Source organism: Thunnus maccoyii, chromosome 6 (genome assembly GCF_910596095.1).
Source record: "Thunnus maccoyii chromosome 6, fThuMac1.1, whole genome shotgun sequence".
Classification (NCBI taxonomy): domain Eukaryota; kingdom Metazoa; phylum Chordata; class Actinopteri; order Scombriformes; family Scombridae; genus Thunnus; species Thunnus maccoyii.
The window spans coordinates 1,375,839-1,400,422 of record NC_056538.1 but is presented as its reverse complement, the minus strand read 5'-3'; the positions used below and the strand labels follow the sequence as shown (position 1 = coordinate 1,400,422).

Genomic DNA, 24,584 nt, shown 5'->3' with positions numbered 1-24,584 from the left:
CTTCTTTTGCAATGAAATGTGTTGTGCAAGTTTGCATACATAGTACATTGTGCTATAATTCTGTTAAATTATGTTTATAATAACCCTGTATAGGGTCACGGGGGAGCTGGACATGATGTCACTGCACTATTTGTTGTGTACTCTGAACTGACAAGAATCTAGGAGATCCAGTATTAATAGACTTCAAATGATCCGCAGCTTCTCTGCACTGCTGTGTGTTTGTGTGTGCACACACAGCTTGTGTTTGCACTTGTGGGGGAGACACTTCATATATCACAACACCAATTGGCAGACTGGTTGCAGAACTGTCGTGTAATTGCTTAGTAAGCTGAATTTCTCCTGCGTGACAGCCGAGGGCGCCTCAGGGAAAATGAAAGTATGACAAGAGGAAAGAATCATTCATACCTTAGAGAAGGGACCGGCAAACCTCCAAAGTCCATTAAAGCCAAAGCCTGTGAAATGAGAGAGAGGGAGAGAAGGGGGGGGGGGGGGGGGGGGGGGGTAAGTGGGAGGAGGTAACATGACAAGGGAGACAGGAGAGGCAGGGTTAAAATGCTTCCTTACAAAAGCATGGAGCTGCTGTGCATCTCAGTTAATCTCTCTTACACATCTGAGACATTTAGGATGCTTTCTTTATAAGCAACAGGTTGTGTCAATCAGCGCAGTAATATGCATGAGGAGGCCAGTAGAACATGTGAAGAAGGCACTTATTATTACTTTGTAAATAGGAGGGCTGGTACTGTGGGGGCGACTCTTCGTGGTACACCACACTCTGGACAATGCCGTGGACAGGGTTCAGGAGGTTGGTGTCCTGGCACATGGACAGCACAGTGTTGATCTTAGAGTCCAGCAGGTTGTGGCTAAGGAGGACACATGCACACAAACACAAATTTATAAAATGATTTAGTATTGCACTTTCAGGAGGTTTGGGCACTTGGACTTAAAAAAGAAAGAATGGTCAAAATCAAAGCAGCAGAGGTTGATGTATTCTGACTGTTAGTCTCTACTGAAGGTAAAGCTTTAAAAGGGTAACTTGATTCCTTTAGACCCTCCTTGCTGGGGAAACCTCCTCATCCCCAGTTTGTAACTCAGGCTTTCTGTTATAACTCCTCTGTGAAACCGTTTTCACTGACTGGCACTCCAAACTACTAAACCAGTGCAGACTGCACTGGCTAAAAATATACTGTGTGTATATTCAACACAAACTGCTAAATTGTGATGTGTTAGTTTCACATTAAATGACCTGTTCACGATTTCAAGATTGTCCTAAAATAACAGTCAGGAGCCCAAGATGAAGATGGCTATATCACAATATGACAATAAATAATAACAGAAGTCTGTGGAAACCTTTCATCTTTGTGTTCAACGTACTGCTGAAGTCAGCAGCTGGACATTAGTAATTCTCATATAAAGTGAAGGCAGCATTTTAAAAAAAAAAGTCACACTCATGCCTTTATCTGTTCTAATCAACATTATCTGCACGGCACAACACTCAGTGTGCATGTCAGTGTCTTCATACTCTGGCTCTTCTACAAATACAGTCTGTTTTACGGTTCCACCATGGTAACAGTTAATAAGGAATGACTTCCAACTGCTCAGGGAAGATGGGAATTTTAAGTTCTATCCAAGCAGCAACCTCTGGGACTGAAAAGTGAAGCCACTGCTGAAGTGCCAAAAACTGCAGTTCCTCGAATGGCCACTTGAGGCTCCAAAAGCAAGTCAATCCCCATAGACCTCCATGTTAAAATGCCCAACTATACAGCAGAAATAAACATGTTTATAGCCTGGTACAAAAAAAGATTTTTGTCTCTAAAGCTAATCTTTCCTTTCATGACAACTGTACAGGGGGTGATTTTTTTTTATAACTCACCCGTTTAAATCTTATTAAGCCATAAAGTTATGTATAATTAAGGATGTAGGTGCTCTGAGTGACATGTCGCTAGCTGGTAGGTGGCTTGTTTCAGCAAACAGGCTTCATTCGGCCTGCCCCAGCTCCACCTCTTCGCCCATTTTGGATTAGCTGGGAGTTAGGCAGGGTCAGGCACTGCAAAGATGGTGGCAGTCGGAGCCGCCCACTATAAGTTTCAAAACCCCTCTTCAGAAACCAATGGGTGCAGTCACGGTGACTACCTCCATATTTTTTTACAGTCTATGGTTCTATCTCAACTCTAACATGTAACCAACATAGACATGAAACTCTTTTTCTATGTTCAAAATAAGCTATGTTTCAACTTGATGACTTAACCATAGCAGCCTGCTGATCTTCGTGTGTGTATTGTTAGTCTGTGTAAATGGTGCTCTATATATGTCGACAGCTTGTGCAGTGGCGTTGAAGAAAAGAGACCTGTATACCTGCTGTAAAAACACAAGTAGTTTTACATTTGGACTTTCCAGCCTACTGGTAGTTACACTCATGTTTTTTTCATCCTGAAATTGAAGCAGCGACCACAGAAGCCAAAGGAAGCTTCACAACCACAAGGAGGAACACAAAGTGGGTTGGTATTTGTTTCACCAAATTTTCTCATAGAGTGCATCATAGTAAGACTCAAAAGTATCAACCATCACTGACTGAAGGAGACTATCTGAAGCTAATATGAAGCTTCAGCGTCCAAATGAGTCAAATCAAGTAGATATCTTTCAACGTTACAGTCTTTTTAGTGCCAAAGTTCCTCTTTTTGTTACTTTACTTCCACCACAGCTCAACAGGGAAACACTGTCTGAGGAAACACAAAGAGGGACTTTGATGCTAAAAAGACTGTAAATGTGTCAGATATCCACTTGATATGACTAACTCAGACTGCTGAAGACTCATATAAGCTTCAGATCAACTTTTTAAATGCATTTGTGCACAATATGACTGAGTGGACACACAGAGGATTTTGGCCTCCATCACTTATACTGTAAGCACCTTTGAAGGGGATCTTTTCAAAGCCAGCATGAACAGGAGGAATGATTACAGCAAGGAAAACCTCCTTCACTGTTCATATGGACACCTGACTGTTGTTTTAAGACACACTTGAAAAATTGTGAACCTGTGTCACAATGTTTTCTAATGAGACCTGGTCCAAAATTCAGATGAAAACCAAGACTAAGATTAAAAAGCAATTAACAATTCAGTAAACAAGCAGCTGCTCAAAAAGACAGAAATACATTCTTCCTGCACTTCACAGTTTATAGTGATGACAGGTTTGCTTAGATGCACTCTTGTATCAGACTCTAGACTGAGCAAAGGAAAGGCTACATGTTGGCTACTTACACAACTGGAAAAACCTTTGGGAAGACAACGCTAGCTTCAGCCAAGTACTCGTAAAGAATCCGCTGGTCAAAGTCATCAGTGGTATATTTGACCTGGGTGGCCTGGAAAATCAGAGTGGCAGTCTGTTAACAAATGACCGTGAGTTCAGGTTTCATTTGGAGCATTTATGTTCTGAGTTTTTTTTGTGCATGCTGTGTTGTGTGCCCTACCAGCACAGTGAGCAGAAGAGCCTGGATCTTGGGGTCAGTCAGCACCTCTTCATCCAGCAGAACGTTGGACTCTGACACAGACACTTTACGAAGGTGAGAGTTCCCGATTCTTTGCGTCTCTGCGGTTATGACATGATATAAATATTTCATCAAGACAGCTGTGTCATGTAGAAGAAAATGCCAGGACTGCAGCCTGTACTCTCACCTATCTCATAGTCATTCTCTGCAACACGCCTCATCTTGGGAGGGGTGGTCATGCCTGATTCCATCTCTGGTCTCTTTGGTGCTTTGGAGTCCGATATGAGATGGTCAAAGCTCTTCCTGGTGCCTGGGAAATACACAAACACAACACATTTATTTTCATTGTGGAGGCCTCCCCAGGGGACAGATGGACATGCATTGAAGGATGAGTAATACCCAGGAGCTTCTTGGTGGTGGCCTGTGAGGGCTGACCCATGTCCAGGCTCATGGACTTGCGTGTTCGTGGGCTGATCTGGCCCACTGTGGGGTAGTGATGGGCTGAAAGGTAGCGCTCTGAAACCTGAGGTGATGTCCACGGCTGAGTCTCTCGAAGAGTTCTGTGAGGAAGTTGAATAGACAAAGGTCAGGTGACAGATTTCAACTGGACCACTCTGAAATGAAAAATATTAGCATATTTATAGATTCTGAATTTTTCAAAGAGGTGGACGAAGGCAATGTCTTTTTAAAGACTTTAATGGAGGAACTGAACATTTTTTTGTGGAAACACTACACTAGACAAATTATTTTTCAAAGCAGAGTTATTTTCATACATCTTAAAAAAAAATGTGTAGAAAAAATGTATCTGTAAGTATTGTGGAGAAGGGAGTTCACTTCATGAACAATTCGGCTTCATTTCATTTTTGGCCCTCTGTCCTCTAGCAGTAGTCACAGAATAGATCATTTGAATCTATCGTACTCTACAGACAGGGGAATAGATAACTTCAAGGACTTTTTGGTGGAAAGTGCCAGGCTTGTTAGGATGGGACAGAGCAGCTGTGGAAGAATATCGCTCACAAAAAGCTTTACTCTACTCGAAAGAGATGACTGTACATCAGGCCACCAATCTAAGTTAGTAAATTAGCTTCTGCTGTATACTCCACCCTGACCATGATCAAGCCTTATATCAAAAAGTGAAGTCTTCTTTAAAGAGAGGTATAATAATAACAACAACAACAATAATAAGTGTGATAATTAGTGTGCATGCTCATCAAGCTGCTTTTTAAAATTGGAATCAGTCTGCCCATATGGCTGCAGAGAGATCCAACAGCTACATCCTTGGTTTTGCGTTCTCTTCATCAGCTCACCTGCAGCTGGGATCAGTGATGTGACTGGAGTAGGTGTCCATGGGTACAGGGTCCATGGAGAGGTCAGAAATCAGTAGCGACTTCCTGTGTTTGAGGCTGCAACGACTGCGGACCTCCTCAGATACAGTCAGCAGTGCTACACAGAACAACAGGATAATATGATGGTCACCTACAGTAATGCCGAGCCCCAGCCAAACCCAGCACAACCAAGAAGCTACACTTCACAGATGGAAAATACAGACTCTTGGCTACAAGAAGTAATTAGATGCTGGCTTCTGCCAAAGGAGACCAATACATCTATCTGTGGTCAAACACTTGCACACCATTATACAAAATAGACTCTTAATTGTGATGAAATGTTCTTTGCTGGATCATGTAGTCATGGAGATCAGATCAGAAATATAACTCATAGTCTAGGTTATGGTTGGTGCTACACATAACGCAGGGGACAAGTCTTGTGTTATGTTGAGATGTATAAATGAGGATGTGAATGCAAAATAACACTAAGTGTTACATACCAGCCAGATAGGCCACACTCTGGGTGTTCACCTCAAACTTGTCACATTTCAGATGTTTGCTGATGAGAGCCAGCAGTGTGTGTAGAATTCTCACAGTCCTTGCTACTGTGGTGGCTGATGGGTGTCTGTAGCCTTGAGACACAGAGATATCACAGAATAATACAGACTGGCAGTCCAAGACAAGAAACACATCCAAATGTCTCTGGTTCACCTAAACAATCAGCAGCTTTATTCTGGACAGTTAACTCTACAAAAAGCTATGATGCTGAGGCAGGAGTATCTGCACCCAGACAAAACACTAATACTACATCAGTGGTGCTCACTGTCACTCTGCCTGAAGCTGACTTTGACTTCCTTCCTGAAACACTGCAGTTAAAAGTGCTCAGCATGCCCCGTGTACATACTGTACACATACTGTAATGTACTGCTAAATCACACTGAGAGCACTGAAGGTCATTACTTTCTCTCTGTATACAGTAAGTGATTCATATGAACACACTAGTAATCTCTGTTGTCTTTACCTTTGAGTAGGTGGCCCACCAGTGCAAAGTTGAAGTTGGCACCGAAGTTGAGGCCCACAAAGTGATCCATCTGCTTACAGTGCCACTCTAAGGGACGCCTGATCTCCATGAACACCTCCTCTGGACTCTGAAGGAGCAGGTGTAGTAAAACAGAGTGGGGAAAATTTTTTAAAAAAGAGATGAGGAAGCATTAATGTGGTCAGTAACGCTGAGGCAGTGCTGCTGGTCTGTATGGAGCACTTATGACTACAACATGCTTGTCAAGAGTAACAACAATATTTTTCCTCTACATGTTATAAACAAGAGTTGAGTCATTAATTCTCAAGTTGTTTTTGAAGAGTAAATATATAGTCACTTCTGATTCCAGCACAGTAACTGTTTTTTTTCCCAGAGAAAAGTGAGTAATAGGAGCTAGTGCTAGAGTCAGGGGGATGATAGAGACACCGGAAAGACACATTTAATGCATTTATTTCATTATGTTCAAGTAAATACAGAGTGTTGAGTAGTTGAAATGAAATGATTTTCTGTTTCAGTGTTGGAATGAGTTGGCAGAGTTGTTTTGACAAAAGCAAGTCAACTATGTTGTATTACAGGAACATTGAAACGTTGACTAGGTGGTCTTTTTGAATGCAGTTTAATGCACATATGCATCAATATTGCATTATATTTGTGGTCACATGCATCACTAACCACCTTTAAATGCAGCATAAATGCTTGAATCGCAGTGTGTTCATGTCATTTAGTGTACATTCATATGTGAATTTAGAGCTGTTCACTTGTAATTGCTACCCAGTGTAAACCAAATGAGAGTCTACACTCTTAAAACTGTAGTGAACTGTTATGCTTTTCAGCGGTGTGTAGTGTGTGTTGTTGTGTGTGTTTTACCTTGTCATTGAAGACGCGCATTGTGTCCAGAGTGTGGAGGTTCTGCTCCAGCAGGGCGGTTCCAGCAGAGTACAGGTTGACTTCATCCAGTTGCAGCACAGCTACTGCCACCCAGAACAGAGCTTTGTGCATGGGAGATTCCTGCAAGCAGACACAGTAGCTCATACACAGTGTGACTGGTAGAAAAGCAGCAGAGGGAGGGCTGTCCTGCAATGGTCATAGCATAAATAAAAACCAAATTCTAAAAATGACAGTAGATGATTCAGAACTTCTCAGCGTTCCTGAAAATAACAACCCACCTTGGAGATTATGCCCCCCAGAAAGGCGACGGTCCCACTCTCCAACTACATTTACTTTACTATGTTGCTACAGAAAGTGGAAAACTGCTACACAGTTTGTACTTTGTCTGGTCAACTTCACCTTCATTTTCAAACCATTTATCTGGAGAAGCCAAAACATCATCCAGAGACACTGTTGGTGCTGTGTGTTAGATAGCAGTTAAGCCTGTTAAAAGCTCCAAGCACCACCAGCAGCCATTTCAAATATTGAAACAATTTAAAGTTTACAAATGTAAGCCTTCAGTTCATTCATTTGATAGAATTGAGAAACATCAATAAAATAGGAACAGACTTCCCTACTATGTCAAAATAAAAGCTGAAACAGAGGACAGTGGTAGTATACCTTGCTGAGTAGAGGCTGCAGCTTGGTCAGAGCAATGACAGTGGCCTCAATTAATACTTGGCTGTTGTAATTGTCTGGCCCCTTCAGACAGCTCTCAAGACCCTGACGTGGTGGGATGAGGGGAAGAGACAAAGAAAAATTCAATCAAACACAAATGCATAGAGAAGTTTGGATTATTTTTGTTTGATTATTTTGTTTTGTTAAAAAACATATTTACATTCCTCAATGTAAAAAAAAAAAAGAATATTTAAAAATGTCAAATGTATTGGCACATGTATTAAGAACTCTAAAATGATGCTCGACCCCACAGAGCATTAGACAAACAGTGTCAGAAGTGAGTGTACACACTAACCCGGTCTATGCTGAGCAGAGGGCTGGCCTTGCTGAGGATTCGGATGATCTGCTTGATCTGGCCGTGGCTCACCCTCTTACTGATGCAGCCGAACACCACAAGCGCTCTGGGCTGGAGGGACGGGTTGTACTGGAATGCAAACCTGCACACACAGACACACAAGCACATACGTTAGTCATTGCACCTTCATGTAGTTAGCGTGGTTTCATTAAAATTTTTTAAAAAAAGGAGGAGGTTCATACTTCTGTGCAAGCTCTGTCCACTGGTCTAACCACTTGCAAGCTGGGATATCCCTCATACAAGCCTAAAGAAAAAACAATACATAGCAAACGGATTGAAAGAAACTGACAAGATGTGTGCATGTGTGACTGAATAACACATTTAGTGTAGAGACACATGCTATGGGTATACTATATGAAAAGAATGCAAGAGGGAACGACAGCTGACCTCCATGATCTCCAGTAAGGCCTCGGTGACAGTCTCCAAGGAGGACAGGGCGAAGGTCTCCCTCTCGTAGGACCCTGGGGAGAAGGAGCGGTCCCGGTAGCTGGAGCGGAAGGCTATAACAGCTGCTGACTTGACTTTGCTGATGCCAAACAGCAGGTAGAACTTTGGCAGGGAGAACTCAGTCAGGCTCAGCCGCAGAACCTGCTTGGTCTCCTCTGAAATCATTGGTAGGACACATGTTGTGTAAGTACTACTAGTTTTAGAATTGCACTGATCTTTCACACTGTAAGATTATATCACTAATATGACTGCAGGCCCAAATACACAGATACAGTAAGTCCTCACCACTGAAGTTGAGCTGCGAGCAGGTGCACAGGGAGTGAATGATGTTGATAACCAAACCGTGGGTGGAGGCCCTGAGGGACAGCGGCCCGGTGGCTACCAGCAGGGTCACCACATGGAACAGGTATGGCAGGTGGGCTGCGACATCCAGCGAGTTGTTGAAGGACAGCATGAGCATGTACCGTGCCAGGATGGCGATGTCATCCCACATCAGGTGCTGCTCCAGTGTGGGCGTTGGTGACAGGCAGGTCTTGTCAATGATCTTACACATCCGACCAATAACCTGCCACAGAGCATGAGACAAGACCGACATTCAAACACCTCAGTCAAAAGAAGTTTTCATATTATTCCCAAAATGATGACGGCTGATGGGAAAATTAAACATTATTTGTCCGACAATTGAACATTCCTTGATATCAATTAACTCTGTAGGCAGCTATCATGACAAACTCCTATGTATATGATGTCACTGTAGTACACCTGGGTGGCAACACATGTGGCCATACTGATCAACCAAAGCCATCATAAATCTCACTTCAAATAGATCAGATCTCACCAGAGATCACTACTTCTTCTGTGCACCCACCTTCTCTCCTGTCCTGTGTGTCTTGAAAGTTATGCATTATGCTGGTTTCGACCTAATGTTAATTTACAAGCATAAAGACAAAGACAGCTGGCCAATACTGGGTAGTGGCTGTACCCCAGTGATGGCTATCTAGCAATATTTTATATCAAAATACAGCATATCCTGAGACTGCACTGCTTTTATTCTATTATATGGTGTTACACATGTGCCATTTTAATTTAATTGAGAAATGAGTATTAACATTTTAAAGATTTCACATTAGCCATCTGTATCAATAGTTGCATTAATTGATTTTTTTTCGATCACTTGGCAGCAGAACAAGCTGCAAACATAACATTGACATAGTATCATCTTAGAGTTGTTATAGGGGTTTTTGTACATCAGCAAGCAGTTTACACATCCAGCAGGCACAGAGCAAGTTCTATTCGTGTCCACCTGATGACGAAAGCCGATATTCACCACTCTTCTTTTAGCTCTGGTTTGGTCTCCACCAACTCCTCAAAGAAACTGTGGCTCTTTTAGCTGCTAAACGCTCTGCTATGTTCATGAGCTAGCTGCTAACTGTTTGGTGCTGGTGGTGTACGGTGGGTTTTTAGAGCTTTTTCTCTGAAAACAGCTGCCTGCTGACAGTAAGGTTGATTAGAGCAGAGTTTGTGGGCCATAAAACCAAAGCAAGGCCCGAGAAGCTGAAAAGGCTCTGTAGAGCTGATGCAAACCTTTTCACAATGCACATAATCAGTTGTTCTATTGTTAATTTAAACATGCTGATTAGAGCATCTTTAACCTTCCATACATCTTACTGCAAATTCAACCCTCAAAGGTTTCGGGCTGTGCTGTCTCCCAGTCTGTGAGTGGAGCTAGCTTTAGCTTATCTTCAGCTAAATGTAGTGGACTTACTGTAGCTTCACATAAGCTAAAAATAACTCCTCAAACTCCTAAAGTTGTACAGCTCACTTAAAACAACATCATGTAGAAGTTGTAATAAAATGTAAAAATCATGTTTTGAGCAATTTACTGTGCTAAAACTTAGAACATGTTGACATGTTTTTGGATATGGAGCTGATACATATGACAATATGTCTATGGTTATAACCACCAAGAAAATAGCATTTGTTCAATTCTAGGGTGACAAAGAGTTCAAGTCACAGACAAGGGTCCATTGTGCTCAGTAGGTTGTCCTGCCATGACATCAGACAGCAACCCTGTGGATAACACCAGCATTAAGACTCATGTATGGTCAAACAACTACGTGCAGTTGTTAATTTAATATTCTTAAATCCACTACAACACTTTGGTTGAACTACAGAACATCACTGAGGGGATCAGCACTTCAAGTTAAACACTGACCGACTTTTCTTAGGCAACAGTCTTCACAATGGCCACTATTCAGTGCAGTGCTGGTGTCTGCCATAATAGGAGCCAGGGCCTGGCTTTTCTATTGTGTCTGCCTGTGTATGTTGTGTTTGTTTATCTGAGTAGCAGGCTGAATTAGGATACAGAGCACACAGATGATGGATAGTGAGTGGATGAGTTTGTTGCTTTGGATCCTCTAAGTCAGGAGTGATTTACTGCTTCGGATTTATTTCTTCAGTTGGTAAGTATTTAATTTTAACATTTGTTGATGATTCCTCACATCAGTGTCAAATTAGTACAGACACTAAATCTCTGATAAATATGCATTTGTCCATTAATTATCATTAATCTTTGCCATGTTGTCCCACAACTATAAAACTACTTCAATACTGTAATACACCAGTTTTGTATTAATACTATTGAATAACATTTGGATTTCTGTTTAGTTATTAAATATGAGATGTGCATTTAATAGCATTTAGAGTGAATGTAATATTAAGTATTGAGTATTAATATTACATGTGACAGGTTCCTTGTTTAAATGCCTGGTCAAACTGTAGTGAGGGGCATCTTTATTGCATCAACATAGCTTCAACATCTTCAGATTTCCATGTGTCTGCACATGATAACATGTGCACTGAGTGCAAGTAAGTGCAGACATTATTCCAGTATGTACAAGCTCACCTTGCTGGAGACCAGTTTGACATTCCCCGAAGCCAGAGCCACTGCAGTATCAGCCATGACTTCTGCCTTGATGGAGCCCAGGCCTCCTGTGGCACTGGTCTTAATAAAACTGTCCAACACCACGTCCAGCAGGTCTGTTATCTGAGGACACATTGAGAGTGCTACAGGTCAGATCCACAGCACCTCTCTACAATCAAATGACTAAATGGACACTAGTGTTAGCAATTACATCAGTTGTACAGGTAGTGTATCCATAAAGTGTTAGTGTAGTGCACTCACCTGGCCCAAGCTGCCCCAGATCTTGGCCTGAATAGAGGGATACATCTGCTTTTCATTGATGGTCATGGTGATGAGTTTGTCCAAAATGGCGGTGACGCGCTGGCGCTTGGCATCATCGTTGTGTTTACAAAAGCGAACCAGGTTGAGCAGCCAGGGTGTCATGTACTCCAGACAGAGATGCTTCAGCTCAATACCTGCAGAACATCATCATTTGTGAATTAAATAAGATTTTCTCTTTCTTATTGTCACTTACTTGGAGTAGCTCATACTATTGAGCTTTGTTTTGGTTGTTAAAAAAAATACCATCTTGACCGCTTTTTAAAAAACTTTTCCTGAAGGGGACACTCCACCAATTTTATACATAAAGGTCAGTTTACTGGTCATGGTTGTTAGAACTCCTCATCCTGTGAAAACAGTTGTCTTCTGTGTCTCAGGAGGAGCTTTGTCACATCTGACAGTCATCACACTTTGTTTGCAAAGTTACCTCTATTTCCCCATCAAACTGATGTCAGATCATTCCTGCATGCCCACAAACAGCCGTCTGTTTTGTAGTCTTTGTTGCTAAGGTTGTTGCTAAGGTTGATCCATGTGTTGTTCATGTTGTCCATTCTCATATTTCGATTGGATTCTGGCTCAAACATGTACGGATGTATTTGAGTTAGTTAATATTTTGAGTAAAGAATGGGGAAAAAAAAAATCACAAACTCCAACTACTATTGTTTGTTTACGTAGACTCTGGGGCTGGCAGAGGCTGCCCCTCGGCAGACTTGGCCCTTGGCCAATCAGAACAGAGTGGGCTCATTGGGAGGCGGGCCTTAAAGGGACAGGAGTTAAAAGGGCCAGTTTCAGACAGAGGTTGAACACTGAGGGCTGTATAAAGGGCCTGTATAAAGATGAATAAGGAGTTTTTAACTGTAAATCAAATATATTCCAGCAGAGCCCCAGTATATAAATATAAACATGGAAATGTTCATATTAAGTCCTCTTTGGAATAACAAGGATTCATCATGGCTTTTGAATAACTAGTTAGGAGTACATCCAAGAACTAAAATGTTTTTCCTTACTAGTTAAGTAAGTACTATTTTTATTCTTTAAAACTGGTAGGAGCACAGGGCTTTAAAGAAGACAATACTGTATGGTTGGTTCAAATTGCTTTTGGTTCAGCCTGCTGCTAGCAGGGCTTTTATATTAACCGTAGTGCTGAAAATAGGGGACCAGTTAAGCGGATACCCATTTTATATGATGAATATATTTAAGTTAATAAGTTGTATATGCCTGTGATATCTGAAGGATATTCATGAAATTCCCTGACATCTCCAATCTCCTGTGTGGAAAAGCCCTCTCAAAAACCTCTAATATTCCAAAAACACAGAAAATGTAAACTTTTTCATTGAGTTGCAAATGTTCAGACACCCATTTGAGCACAATGTGTCTATTAGGTGTGAGTATAATGTGATACGGCTGTATGACAATGTATGTGTGAGAGCATGTGTGCAGCTGTGTTGAGGGAACTTACTGGACTTGCTGAAGCCGGAGATGCACTCCTCCAGAAACTCCAGTGTGAGATGGGGCTCGTTGGCAGCCAGAGTCTTGCTGATGGACACTATGAAGAGGGTGTTGTTGGCTGGGATGCAGAGACCTGATGTCTCCAGCAGCTGGCCCTCTATCTTTAAGTTGAAGGTGCAGGTCAAAGCACACAATAGATTGTAAGCTGCAGACCTGGGTGGGGGATGGACAACAGGTTAGGGGTGTTACGCTTTGCCAAGTGTAGTGCAAAAACAATGTTTTCAGGTTTTACCATTCCTCAGTTGTTCAGCAGAAAATGCAAATAATAGCAGATCCTTAACTACATAATGCTGAATTGAAGATTGGAAATGGTGAAGAATTTGACAAACGAGGGAGTTCAAAGCCTTGAACTTGTAAAAAGAACACCATATGGCCAAAAGTACAACATTCTTTGGTCTGGGTCTGTTTTTCTTGGTTTAGGCCTCTTAATTCAACTGAGGAGAAACGTTAATGCTACAGCATACGATGATATGTCAGACAGTGGTGGGCTTCCAACTGTTGCCACAATAGTTGTAAGAAAGACTTTGCCTGTTTCAGCATGACAATGCCCCCATGCTCAAAGCCAGGTCCATAAAGAAATGATTTTCCCAGTTTGGTGTGGAAGAACTTGGCTGACCTGCACAGAGTCCTGACCTCACCCCATCCAACAACTTTGGGATGAACTACACTGCTGACTGTGAGCCAGACCTCATCAGTCAACTTGCTCTTGGGGCTGAATGGGAAAACATTATCGCTTGTGGTTTTGGAATGACATGACATCAATACAGGTTTAACATTCTGTTGTCCACATACTTTTGGCCATATAGTGAAATCTAACTCAAGCTATGTGTATACACTGCTAAAACCACACACGATAATATCTGCATTGTAGCCCAAAATGGAAGTGATTTTCAATTGTGGTGCCTATCAATCCTGTTAAAAAGCAAGATACCAAACAGATGAGCCTTCTTTGGAAAGAGAGCACTTCCTTGCTGCAATATGGCTAGTTTGGATTGTCATTTCCTTCAGTTGGGTTAGAGTCCACAGCAGAAATACAACTGTGACAACGCTTTTTTCATTGTGGCTGGTAGGGCTAGGTAAAAGAACCTTGGGGAACTCCAAATGCTATGCAGAACTGACCTGAGGCTGGGGTCAGAACTGCCCAGGTTGAGCAGAGCGATGTTGAGAAGAGTGCCAGGAACATCTTTTGGCCGGATTTTGGTGTGCTGGGGGATCGAGTCGGGCTGCGACAGCTCCCAGCGTGTCCGGATATGGATAATGGACTGGACGATGGCATCACACTCCTGGTGCATGAATGTGAGTGGTGTGCCCTGGTTGGCCATAGTGAGGGTGAACTGGCTTTCATCAACCAGGCAAATCTCTTCAATCTCTGAGGCATAGTAGACGTCATTTAGGAAGACAGGCTGGCCGAGGACACGAGTCCGCTCGGCTGAGGTCACCTGCACTGCTGTTGAGCCGACCTGATCAACAAGAAAACACATTGTTTCAGAAAAAGAAAACAAGATTTGCTCGACCCTCTCATGATCTTACTAAACTCTTCTAACCCAATCCTTTCAGTCTAGGTATCAAGGACTTTTTAGTACAAACTGCTATGGCTGCAACCTTACCTTTATTGAGACTTTGGTGTCTTTGTGGGCCAGCTTGAGGGCATTGTGGAACACTTTCAGGTCTTCCTCCAGGGTCAGCGTGGCTGCAGGCAGCTTCTGTTGGTCAGGTTCGATGTGTTCAGCTAGCTTAGCTGGAGAGTCAATGAACTGGAGCCGCTTGCTGCCCTTCAAGCCAGTCAGTAGCCGCTCATGGTACTTGGTGTACTCCCTCACCCAAGTGTTGCAGTTGTAGACATAGACAGCTGCTACGTTCTCATAAGCAAAGCCAGGAAAGACCACAAACCACTTGGACAGAAAGTCTGTCTTGAAGCGATTGCTGGGTCCTACATGTGTTAAGTCTACCACGATCTCGTAGGGCTTGGCGTAGTAGGGCTTCAGGGTGAGGAGCACATGGTAGATGAGCAGGTCACCATTGATCTGGCCTGTTTTGAATCTAAATAAATTAGACAGAGAAAATCAGAAAGGTAATATTCAAATTCAAGCATTCAGTAATACATTATGCATTACTGTGTTTGGGTTGAGTTTCGTACACATAAGCTTGCCTAAAATTGTTCATTGCATAAGAATATGTGATAGTATTGAAAGCAGTCTTAGTTAGAAAGTACATTTCTTTTTTGTCTCTTTTCTTGTAAGAGCTCTTCATCATCTGTGGTATCTGTGGTATCAAAGCCCCAAAATAACTCAACTAGAAAAAGACCCTGAGACAGGGTCAGGAAGTGAGTTCACAGCATCTCAAGTGTCCGTCTGCAGCAGGTGTCTCACTCCATTCCTCCACCAAGACCTCCACATAAGACTACTTCAAGTAAGTATTGTCAACACAAATCTTAAAAAAATGATTAAGTGGAAAACTTAATTGTAAAATCAAGTTTCTAGTATGAATTTTTTGCAATGGCATTACTTAAGTTCTTAAGTAGTAGCTTCATCAGGACTAGGAGTGATTAAGTGTATTCAAATTGACCTTAAACTGTTTAGAAGCAGGCAGGTAAGTCATGCAGAAAAGTCTGAATTTTTAAATTGGATATACTCTTACTCAAACCTCTTAATTTCAGAGCACAATGGAAGGCGGTACGAGAACTTCTCTCTGGTTGGTTCTCACGCTCAACCAGCTGATGTTCTGTCTTACTAATGCAAACTCTTCAACCTCGCAACCGTCTTCAAATGAAACAGAAATTACAAGTGGCAGCTCAACCCCTGCTGTGGAGCTCAGCTACACAAACTCGAATACGGACAACAATGGCACCCGGCTTGACTGCTTGATTGACACTGAGATGGGACTGATTGCTGTAAGTTCAGCAGGGGGGCTGATAATGTGCCTGCTCGTTGCTACCGTGGTACTGGCATGCCAGGTCTGCCAACTTCAGCGCCGGGTTTATGCTCCCCGAACCTCCCGGTCCAACATGGATTTGGTGAGTGGTACGGGCTACTGGGGCACTGACCTGCCCGAGGTCGGAGGACTGGTTGGGCCTTGTGACGCCAGTGTCATGCTTGAGGAAGTGAGAGCAGATAGCAGGATGGAGGAAGAGAGGCAGGCTGAAATACAAGAGGCAGGGGAGGGGGCTGGGACAGAACTTGAGGAAGGGGCTACTGCAATGGCTTTTGATCCTGAAGAAAAGGCCAGTCAGATGCAGAGCTCTAGCTCCAGGGACTCCTGTCTGGAGGTTCCCAGGGATCTAGAGAACATGCCCCTTGTTGTGTGAGGAAGTAACCCCACCATGGCAAACTCTAGCCCCAGACACTTAACTCAAGACAAACAGCAACCAGTCAGTTCAGCTGATGTGCTGCGAGTTAATTGAGCATGTTTCATTTATGTTCTTTCCAGTTTATTTCACCTCACAGAATTTGATTAAAACCCAGTAAAATGTAGGGCAGCCTGGGTATTGTTTCAAACTTTGGACACTTGCACCAATATAATACCAGAATTTCCATTCTGAATTCAAAAAGAACCATTTCTTGATATGTGACTTTGAGAGATGTAAACACATTTTTCTACAAGAACCTTTTTTATTTATAAAATCAGCCAAGTTCTTAAATGTTAAATGCTGTCTATACATGAGCAGCTAAAATTGGCAACATTTTAATCTAAATAAAAAAATGACTAGATTACAAATCTGAGAATGCATTTGATGCCAGTTTTTGGTACTCTGCAGTTTTTGCACTTTTTGATACTCAGTGCTTCAGACATGTTAGTAGGTACCAGAAATGTATTGAGGTTTGATTCTCAGCATTAGTAAAACATGTAGACAGTTTTATGTATAATGCTAAAAGTGGATTTTTAGAAAAAAATCTGAAGTACATAAAACTACTCTAATTTGAAATACTTATTGCCAAGTCTTTAGTCAAAAGTAACACAGCAAAAATGTGTTCTTGGCCAACTTAAGAATAGAATATTTTGAAGAGTGAGATGTATATTTTTCACGAGTCTAAGTTAGCTATAACTTAAAACATCTAACATGATATGCTACTTTCTATACGCACTTGCTTAGAAAAATTGAAACTTACTGTAAGACTATTTGATTTAGCCTAATTTACTTGTTTTACTACATAACAGAGTGAACACCATAATTTAAAAAACGGACAAAAGGGTGGACCAAGATCTAGTCCTAGATTTGATACTAGGGACCTCATGTGCTGCCAAACCTGTGTTGAAATAACAGAATGTCAGAAAGTTGGGTAAATTGTTGGCCAACAGTCCTTGTTGTATTAATACACCTCTGTTGAACTTTGCTTTTGTCAGTTGAACTATCTATGATCTCTTACCTGTAAAGCAGACTTTCTAATCCGACTGTACCTTGATAACTCTTGTGCACATGAAAAAGAGCATTTTAAGACTTTGAGAGTCCAAATGTCATGTTTTAAATAAATGGATTTTTGCAACATGTGATTGTCTGTGTTTCAAATAAATATTCATAAGTCATGTTAATATCCTGATATGGTAAGCAGAAATTAAAAAAAAAATCTTAATGTTTTTAATGGAGAACTACATTATTCACTAGAGTGTGGCTATTTAAAACAACTCTAGTGACAGAGGTTTGGAAAGTGGCAATGGTGGAAAAGTTAAGCAGACTGAAATGACATGGCCCAGTTAGACTGAGGCTAAAATTTGACTGCATGAGTTAAAACTTATAAGCTCTTGGTCTAGTGGGTCTGAGTAGACATTGAAGTACTGCCAGTGTCAACCTGATCACTGTTTCACTCACTGCATGAGCAACGTCAGTCATGTCGCATGGTAAGGATATGCAAAACAGTTTGTGAAAGTTTATCTTATATGTTCTTACTGTGCTTTTATTCAGGTAGGCTCAGTAGAGAGCAAACTGAAACACTGATGTGAGCACCTCTGACCTATAAGATTGTTACTCACACACAAAATGTAGTGATGTGGGGTCTTTGTTTAGATATGCTTTATTCATAACCCATAACCCTTCATAACCCTAACAAAGAGCAAGGTAGTAGTTGCCTGTATCTGCTGTATTCTTAAAAGCTTAATTGGCCACAACAGCCTTATTGGTTCCTCTGTCTCCATTAGTGGAAATGCAGGGTTGAATGCAGCCAACTCAATGGCTTGGTTAACATGAATAGGAGCATACTTTTTATGGCAAGTGTTTGATTTATGCAGAGTTTATTGATTCAACAACTTTTAAAAAAGTAAGTAATGTCCATGCTCACATGCCTAGCTGAAATAGCAGCTAGATCAACCCTCAGCGTGGATGTGCGTCCATTGCTCTGGTCACCATGCTTGATGAATCAACAGAATATAGAGTTTTGTATGATCTGATCATAATGGCTGTAAGGATCTTAAAAGTATGTGCAAGCCATCAGGCCTACATGTACAGTACAATTTAAATGTTTGTGCCTTTGAGATCATTGAAGTCAAGTTACTGGGCACATTTTCACTGACATTAATTTAGTTTCACTTTCAACAAGTCTGTTTTGTTTCTTGATGGTTTAGCTTCGGTGTAGTTAGGTTTTTGGTGTGAAACATGAACTGCTATATTTACCACAGGCAGTCTGAGACATCTCACACTTCCTGTAAATGAGACAAGAATCAGTCTAAACATTTCAACAGAGCAGAGCCTTATATGCCTCAAGTTCCTGCTTTCATTAAAAGTGACGTCCTGCCAGGCGGGCAACGGGTATCATATCCCACGCCTTTTTAACATTTAATACATCCTGGTTTGACACAGCTAACGGGTTTCGGAGGTTTTCTGAGAAGGACATTGGTAAGTACATTTTTTAATAATTTGAATTAATAATGTAGTCTTAGATCAACCCAATATCTTGGGCGCTTGTTTTTAATCAACTTTGTCATTATCATTTCACAATTACAAATGGCTCTAAGGTGACTTAGTCATGATTGTTACAGTTTAGTTGTGGTGGTGGGACTGTTTCAATCCATCAACTATATAAATGTTGTCTGTACATAGATTTGTTCCCCTGCTCTAAGTTTTAATACACTTTTGTATGGACACTTTTTCTCCGGCATCAATCTAAAAGAAACAAGAAAGCAAAAATTATCAAACCAAGTTCATACTTTTTTAATTAAACTGAAAACTCCTTTAGTTTAAGATAATTTAATACTGTAAAATGTAACTAAAAGACCAGTGGAGAAACGAATGCAAGTCAGATGACACTGTTGACTGTCGTGCTTCAAAAATACTTTGAAACATTGCCTATTTAGAGTTGCATTTTGAGGAAATTATGCAACATCAGTTACATTTCGCAACACCACCCTTTTTTGCTCAAACTCCCTTCAGCTATTTCCTCATTAGACAGTATTTGTGCAAATTCCATGTTGTGCATCTCTGATAAAATAACTTCCTCTGTTCTAGCTACAAAGACTCAGCAAGCATCCAGAAGGCAGAAGAAAACTATGACTATCAATTTCATAAGCCTGATTTTCATATGCATGCTGCCACTAAAAGCAAGCAGCCAGAATGACAGCATCACCATGACAACAGGTGAGACAACGAGAGACTTCACTCATGACCAGGTGACAATGATGTCCAACTCAACACCATCCACCATGCCTGATGTAAATCTAACCAGTACCACACCTTCACTGCCAGCAACTCAAACAATGCCTTCTAAGACACTCTCACCAGATATTCACCCAACAGCAACTTCAGCCTATTCCATGTTGTCTCAGTCAAGCAGCACAACATCAGCAACAATGGTTGTAAGCAATCAAGCCACCAATGAAACCACACCTACACCGGCACCTCCAATGCTAAGCAGCTCCACCCAAAGCCAAGAGGCAGGAAAGATGTCGACTTCCCTTTTCACTAGCGATAAAACGACCCATTCTTCCACAAGTCTGACACAGTCTACAGACAACATCTCTACTCCAACCTCATCTAACAAGCCTGTATCTACAAATACACTCCCAGTCTCAAGTAGTGATGCTACACAGTCCACTGGTTTATACAAAACCTCAAAGACCACCACAAAGACACCATTCATCCACACCACCAAGGAAAAGGAAAAACAAGATAAAGGAAAACAGGGGCGAAAAGGGGCCAACAAGGGAACAAACCCCGGTACAGTAGTGGCAGGGCTAATAGGTGGAGCCCTGGTATTGATGATGGTTGGATTCCTCTTCATCTTTATAAAGAAACGAAAGCTTCAGAGGCAGCAGATAACAACTAGTGACTGGGCCGGACCTTCACCATTTCTACAGGGTGGAACTGACAATGGCCAAATAACACTGAGGTCATCTAACCGAGTTTCTTTTTCCAGCTTCCTGCCTCAGAGACTATCCAAAAGGTTGTCCTTGCTCCCAGAAACAGATGAGGAGTTAGAAGAAATTAGGCCAGGTACAACCTTTGGAAGTAAACATGAAAGAAGTTCATTTGAACAAAAGGTAGATGAAAATGATGTAAAAGAAAGCAATGGGACTGCTGCACTTGGTCCAGAAATGAAAAGCACAGGAGATGCCACAGAGACTGTTGAAAATTCTGTCTCTGTGACCTCTTCACAAACGAATGATGCACTGTCCACCAATGAAAATTCAAAGACTGCAAACCTCAGTGATCCCCCTACTCCATCTGAAACTGTGGAAAATGCTACGGCAAAGAAAGATGATGGCCTTGGGCAACTTTAATTGAACTAAATCTCCAAACCACCTAATGCATCCAGTAGACATGCATAATCCCTAAGGCTCCACTTTCACTGGTTTCTAGGCAGCAAGTGCAGTGACTGTGATCACAGGGAAGTGATTAACTTGTCCTTGTGCAGAGGAAATCACAACAACAAGAGAGAAGCGATGTTGATCTCGGTCATTACTGCAAAATTTGAAAAGACTTTTTAAAAAAAAAATTGATAACTTGGCCTTTTGAGATTGTCAAAACCATTGTATTTCAACAAAAGCTGTACTATTCCATGTAATTAGGTTTTATAATAAGTTGTAAAGGATGTGGTCAATTTTTCCAGGGTTTTGTTTTATATTCTATGTCACTGCATCTTCTTTTACTTTACAAAAGCAAAGTGACAAAGCACCTGTGTCAATATTACATTAATTTTGAAAGACAACTAGCCTGGTTTCAGATTATTTTATCTGAAACCAAGCTAGTGAGCAGCAATTTAGGTTTCAGATTATTAACATTATTATATACACCTCAAATTTAGTAAAAGTAGAATATGTATAGATAAAAATACAAATTTTACATATTTATGATCTTACTCCTTAATAAGCAAGGTGGTTTTAACAGTACCCCTGGCTAAGTTAGCTTAGTTAGCTTGATATGATACATGGTGTGAAAATGTTTTATTTAATGAAAAGGAAATAGAAGAGATGTGTGAATGTATTTAGTCTTTTTGTAAAAATCTACAATTTGTATAATGAGTAATACTGTGTCTACTGTAAATAATCTGTATGCAACAACTTACAGTTAGTGATGTAGCAGATGTCTGGTCTTGCGGTTGTCATAATTTGGATCAGAACCAGGACCACAATGTAAATAAGTTATTTGAACTTTTACTGTTTTTATCCTGTGTCATGCTTTTTTTTTTAATGTTTTTCCACATTTCCATGTTTCATAGTGGATTGAATCTGTGTGTTCTCTTTGTTTGTTTTTTAGGTGGATATGTGGAAACCCATCTATGTTTTACACATTATCACAAAGAGTTTTTTGCTAAATGTCTGTTTTCTTGTGACTTACAATCTTTAGCCAGCCCAGCCAGCCAAGCTTATTTCTTACTATCAGTCTATTAAAAGTGGAACATGCTGGCTGTGATGAGCAGGCATTTCTTCTATAAATATTTTTTCTTAAGTCTTTTCTTGCCATGAAAAACACCTATTATCAGGCTACAAAGCAGCTAGTTCTGAAACTAATGATTATTTGCATTTTCAGTTACACTGTTGATTTGTTTTTCAATAAATTGATTGAAAAATTTATACGAAATGCTAAATACAAACGGCATATTTCTATATTTTAGCTTACAACTTAGCTCATCAACAGAGGAGGCATGAGGCATCAGTCCATCTCACACAAGTTACAGTTCTTTGTATTTATATACGTCTTGTTTCAAAACTTTCATAAGAATTTTTCAAGAGCAAATTTCCCAACATCTGTCTTGAAGATGACATTTTCTCATGACTAATTGTATTGTTTTGTGAAGCTTGTGCAATAAATCTAGAGACTCTTCTTACAAGACAAATTTGTTTCTCTAGTGTGTCAGGGGATGTGAGTGTGGGCACCACCATCACAAAACAGAGACCCCCCCCCCCCCACATGATGTCACTTCTAGGCTATAAGTCATGAGAGGTCAAAGGTCATGAGAAGAAGAAGGTGCTTTTATTTTGATTGCTTATCTCATTGCATTGCAATACATACAAACATGATTGTTTTGGGGTTTTTTTTTTGAAAATATATATATGTTTAATTTGCGTTGTGTTTGATTAATTGTATCTGAAAAGAATTATGAATGTTGAAGGTTTGAAGAAAAAAAGCCTTGTGAAATTGTTGGTTATCATATGCCTCTCAGTGGTTGTGGCTTCTACAGGATGTCACAAACAGGATGTCACAAACAACAACAACAGTATCACCATTGGATACCCCAACCACATGCTAGCTGTGGTTGGGGTTGAGGGCCTTGCTCAAGGGCACCTCCATAGTAGTAATGAGGGAGGGGCAAGTGCTGCTTTTTCACTTTCCCCACCCAGATTAATCCAGAGATTGAACCAATAACCTTCTGGTCATAAGCTCGCCTCTGTTGGTTTGTCTAGTGCAATATGTATACTATGTACAGTACCAGTCAAAAGTTTGGATACATCTCTCATTCAAGGGAATGGGAAGGCATGTCCAAACTTTTTACTGGCACTGTATACTTTTCATTAAAAGCTGCATACCTTTTATTAATTAGAAATAAATAATCCTGAATTATCTGACTTTTTTCCTCACTTGCAAGCTGTATGAGTTGTGTTTAAAAGGAAAATGCACTCCTTTTAGCTCTGGTTTGGGTGAGTTTAACATCACATGTCATTGGATCCATTGTTAACATAAAGTGCAGCTCAGGTAGTTTTGTAACCCAAAATAGAGGGTAAATGAAACCCATGAGAAATTGTGAAAACAATATGGTGTGCTGTGTAACACAATGACAAACTAAGAGCTATTGTTTCATCAAGTCTGTGCATGTGCACGGGAGGGACAGAGAGCTGCTGCTGTGAGGCATGCAGGGCCTAGATATAGAAAGATTGTTGTCAACACACACACACACACACACACACACACACACACACACACACACACACACACACACACACACACACACACACACACACACACACACACACACAATTCCACCTCTTGCTTGCCTCATCAGCAGCAGAGTGGGCCGGCTTGCTGCTGCAATTCTCTCTGTCTCTCTCTCTCTCTCCTCTATGCACCTCTCCTTATCCCAACCCGGACCTCCAGCTGCATTGGGAGCCTGCAGAGCGGTGAGCAGGATGGGGGTCGGTGCTAGCAGGCAGCATGTTTAGTGCCACGCCACAACATCCACAACAGCCAGAAAAAAGAGCTTGAGACCATTACCTTTCAACAACAGAGAACTAATAAAGACTCAAGGGGGAAAAAAAAAAAAAAAACTGCTGGAGCTGGAGGAGGAGACGACAGGAAAAAGGAGAGATGACAGACAAACACTAGAGAGGATGAGGTGAGTGATTTCAAAATGGAAAGATAAGGGAAAAAAAGAACGACCCACATACACCTGATGGGCAGGGCAGTGAGGTATTTCATTCTAAATCATAATGATGCAGTAAACTACAGTGTAATGTTGTTCTGGCTCATGAGGCTCTGTCACTATGCAGATTTCTCATTTAATAATCAGTGAAGAGATTCAAAAAGTGATATTACAGTATTTTTTTTAAAAACATGCAGAGGGATACCATAATAAAAGGCACAATCACAGCAAGCATCAGCTGCGATCATCAACCGAACAATGCCACAGCGTGAGGACGTTTCTGGAATATCTTTCAAGGGTGTTAGCATGTCACACTGTCCTGCCTCTGGAAACACAAACACACACATGCACCTCCGGTCTTTTAGAGCAGTGTGTCTGCAGTTGCAGACAGACAGACAGTGCATCGTCCTCAATGAATTCAGTCTTACTGCAGCATTCTGAGCTCCCGTTCCACTGGCAGTGCTTCAAGCCGGTTGGCACTCGGGAGGACTAGCACCTTTATAGAATGCATCAGGAGCAGAAAGCTAAGCTATCTGTCCCACTTAAGCACAGGGCTGGTCCTCGCAGGACAGTCAGACGGATGGCCAGAGTTTAAGTAATGTGTTGACACCGGCTGCACTCCATTTCTGCTGTAGTTCATACATATAAAACACTGTTTTCAAAGTGACTCTTAAATTGATGAATCGATCTTAACTTTCAAAAGCTCACATCTCATATCATTTGCATAGGTGGGCTCAGAATGCAAAATTAAAACCACAGTTTTGGTCTTAAATTAATTATTGAGATTGCCAGCAATGCT

The 24,584-nt window shown here is 41.2% G+C and overlaps 2 protein-coding genes across 7 annotated transcripts in view; one reads left to right on the top strand and one right to left on the bottom strand.

Annotated features, from left to right (window-relative positions):
* nf1a (neurofibromin 1a) overlaps positions 1-24,584 on the bottom strand; it is a 95,160-nt gene that overhangs the window by 10,410 nt on the left and 60,166 nt on the right. For all 6 annotated transcript variants that reach the window (XM_042415405.1, XM_042415407.1, XM_042415406.1 and 3 more), the window contains 20 exons: positions 14,612-15,044; positions 14,124-14,464; positions 12,955-13,157; positions 11,439-11,632; positions 11,160-11,300; positions 8,540-8,819; positions 8,195-8,409; positions 7,990-8,051; positions 7,748-7,889; positions 7,396-7,497; positions 6,715-6,855; positions 5,830-5,956; positions 5,309-5,440; positions 4,791-4,926; positions 3,883-4,043; positions 3,671-3,793; positions 3,466-3,584; positions 3,257-3,357; positions 718-860; positions 406-452 (listed from right to left, as the gene is read on the bottom strand). In XM_042415405.1, coding sequence (XP_042271339.1) covers positions 406-452; positions 718-860; positions 3,257-3,357; positions 3,466-3,584; positions 3,671-3,793; positions 3,883-4,043; positions 4,791-4,926; positions 5,309-5,440; positions 5,830-5,956; positions 6,715-6,855; positions 7,396-7,497; positions 7,748-7,889; positions 7,990-8,051; positions 8,195-8,409; positions 8,540-8,819; positions 11,160-11,300; positions 11,439-11,632; positions 12,955-13,157; positions 14,124-14,464; positions 14,612-15,044 — 3,343 coding nt within the window. The remainder of the gene's footprint in view (positions 1-405; positions 453-717; positions 861-3,256; positions 3,358-3,465; positions 3,585-3,670; positions 3,794-3,882; positions 4,044-4,790; positions 4,927-5,308; positions 5,441-5,829; positions 5,957-6,714; positions 6,856-7,395; positions 7,498-7,747; positions 7,890-7,989; positions 8,052-8,194; positions 8,410-8,539; positions 8,820-11,159; positions 11,301-11,438; positions 11,633-12,954; positions 13,158-14,123; positions 14,465-14,611; positions 15,045-24,584) is intronic.
* Positions 18,711-23,125, top strand: LOC121899527 (cell wall integrity and stress response component 2). The gene is made up of 2 exons (XM_042415411.1): positions 18,711-18,828; positions 19,438-23,125. The coding sequence occupies exon 2, from the start codon at positions 19,479-19,481 to the stop codon at positions 20,706-20,708; it is 1,230 nt and encodes a 409-aa protein (XP_042271345.1). The 5' UTR covers positions 18,711-18,828; positions 19,438-19,478; the 3' UTR covers positions 20,709-23,125.

Excerpts from the sequence above, each read along its gene's own strand:
- LOC121899527 (XM_042415411.1), top strand. The coding sequence starts at position 19,479 with ATGACTATCAATTTCATAAGCCTGATTTTCATATGCATGCTGCCACTA.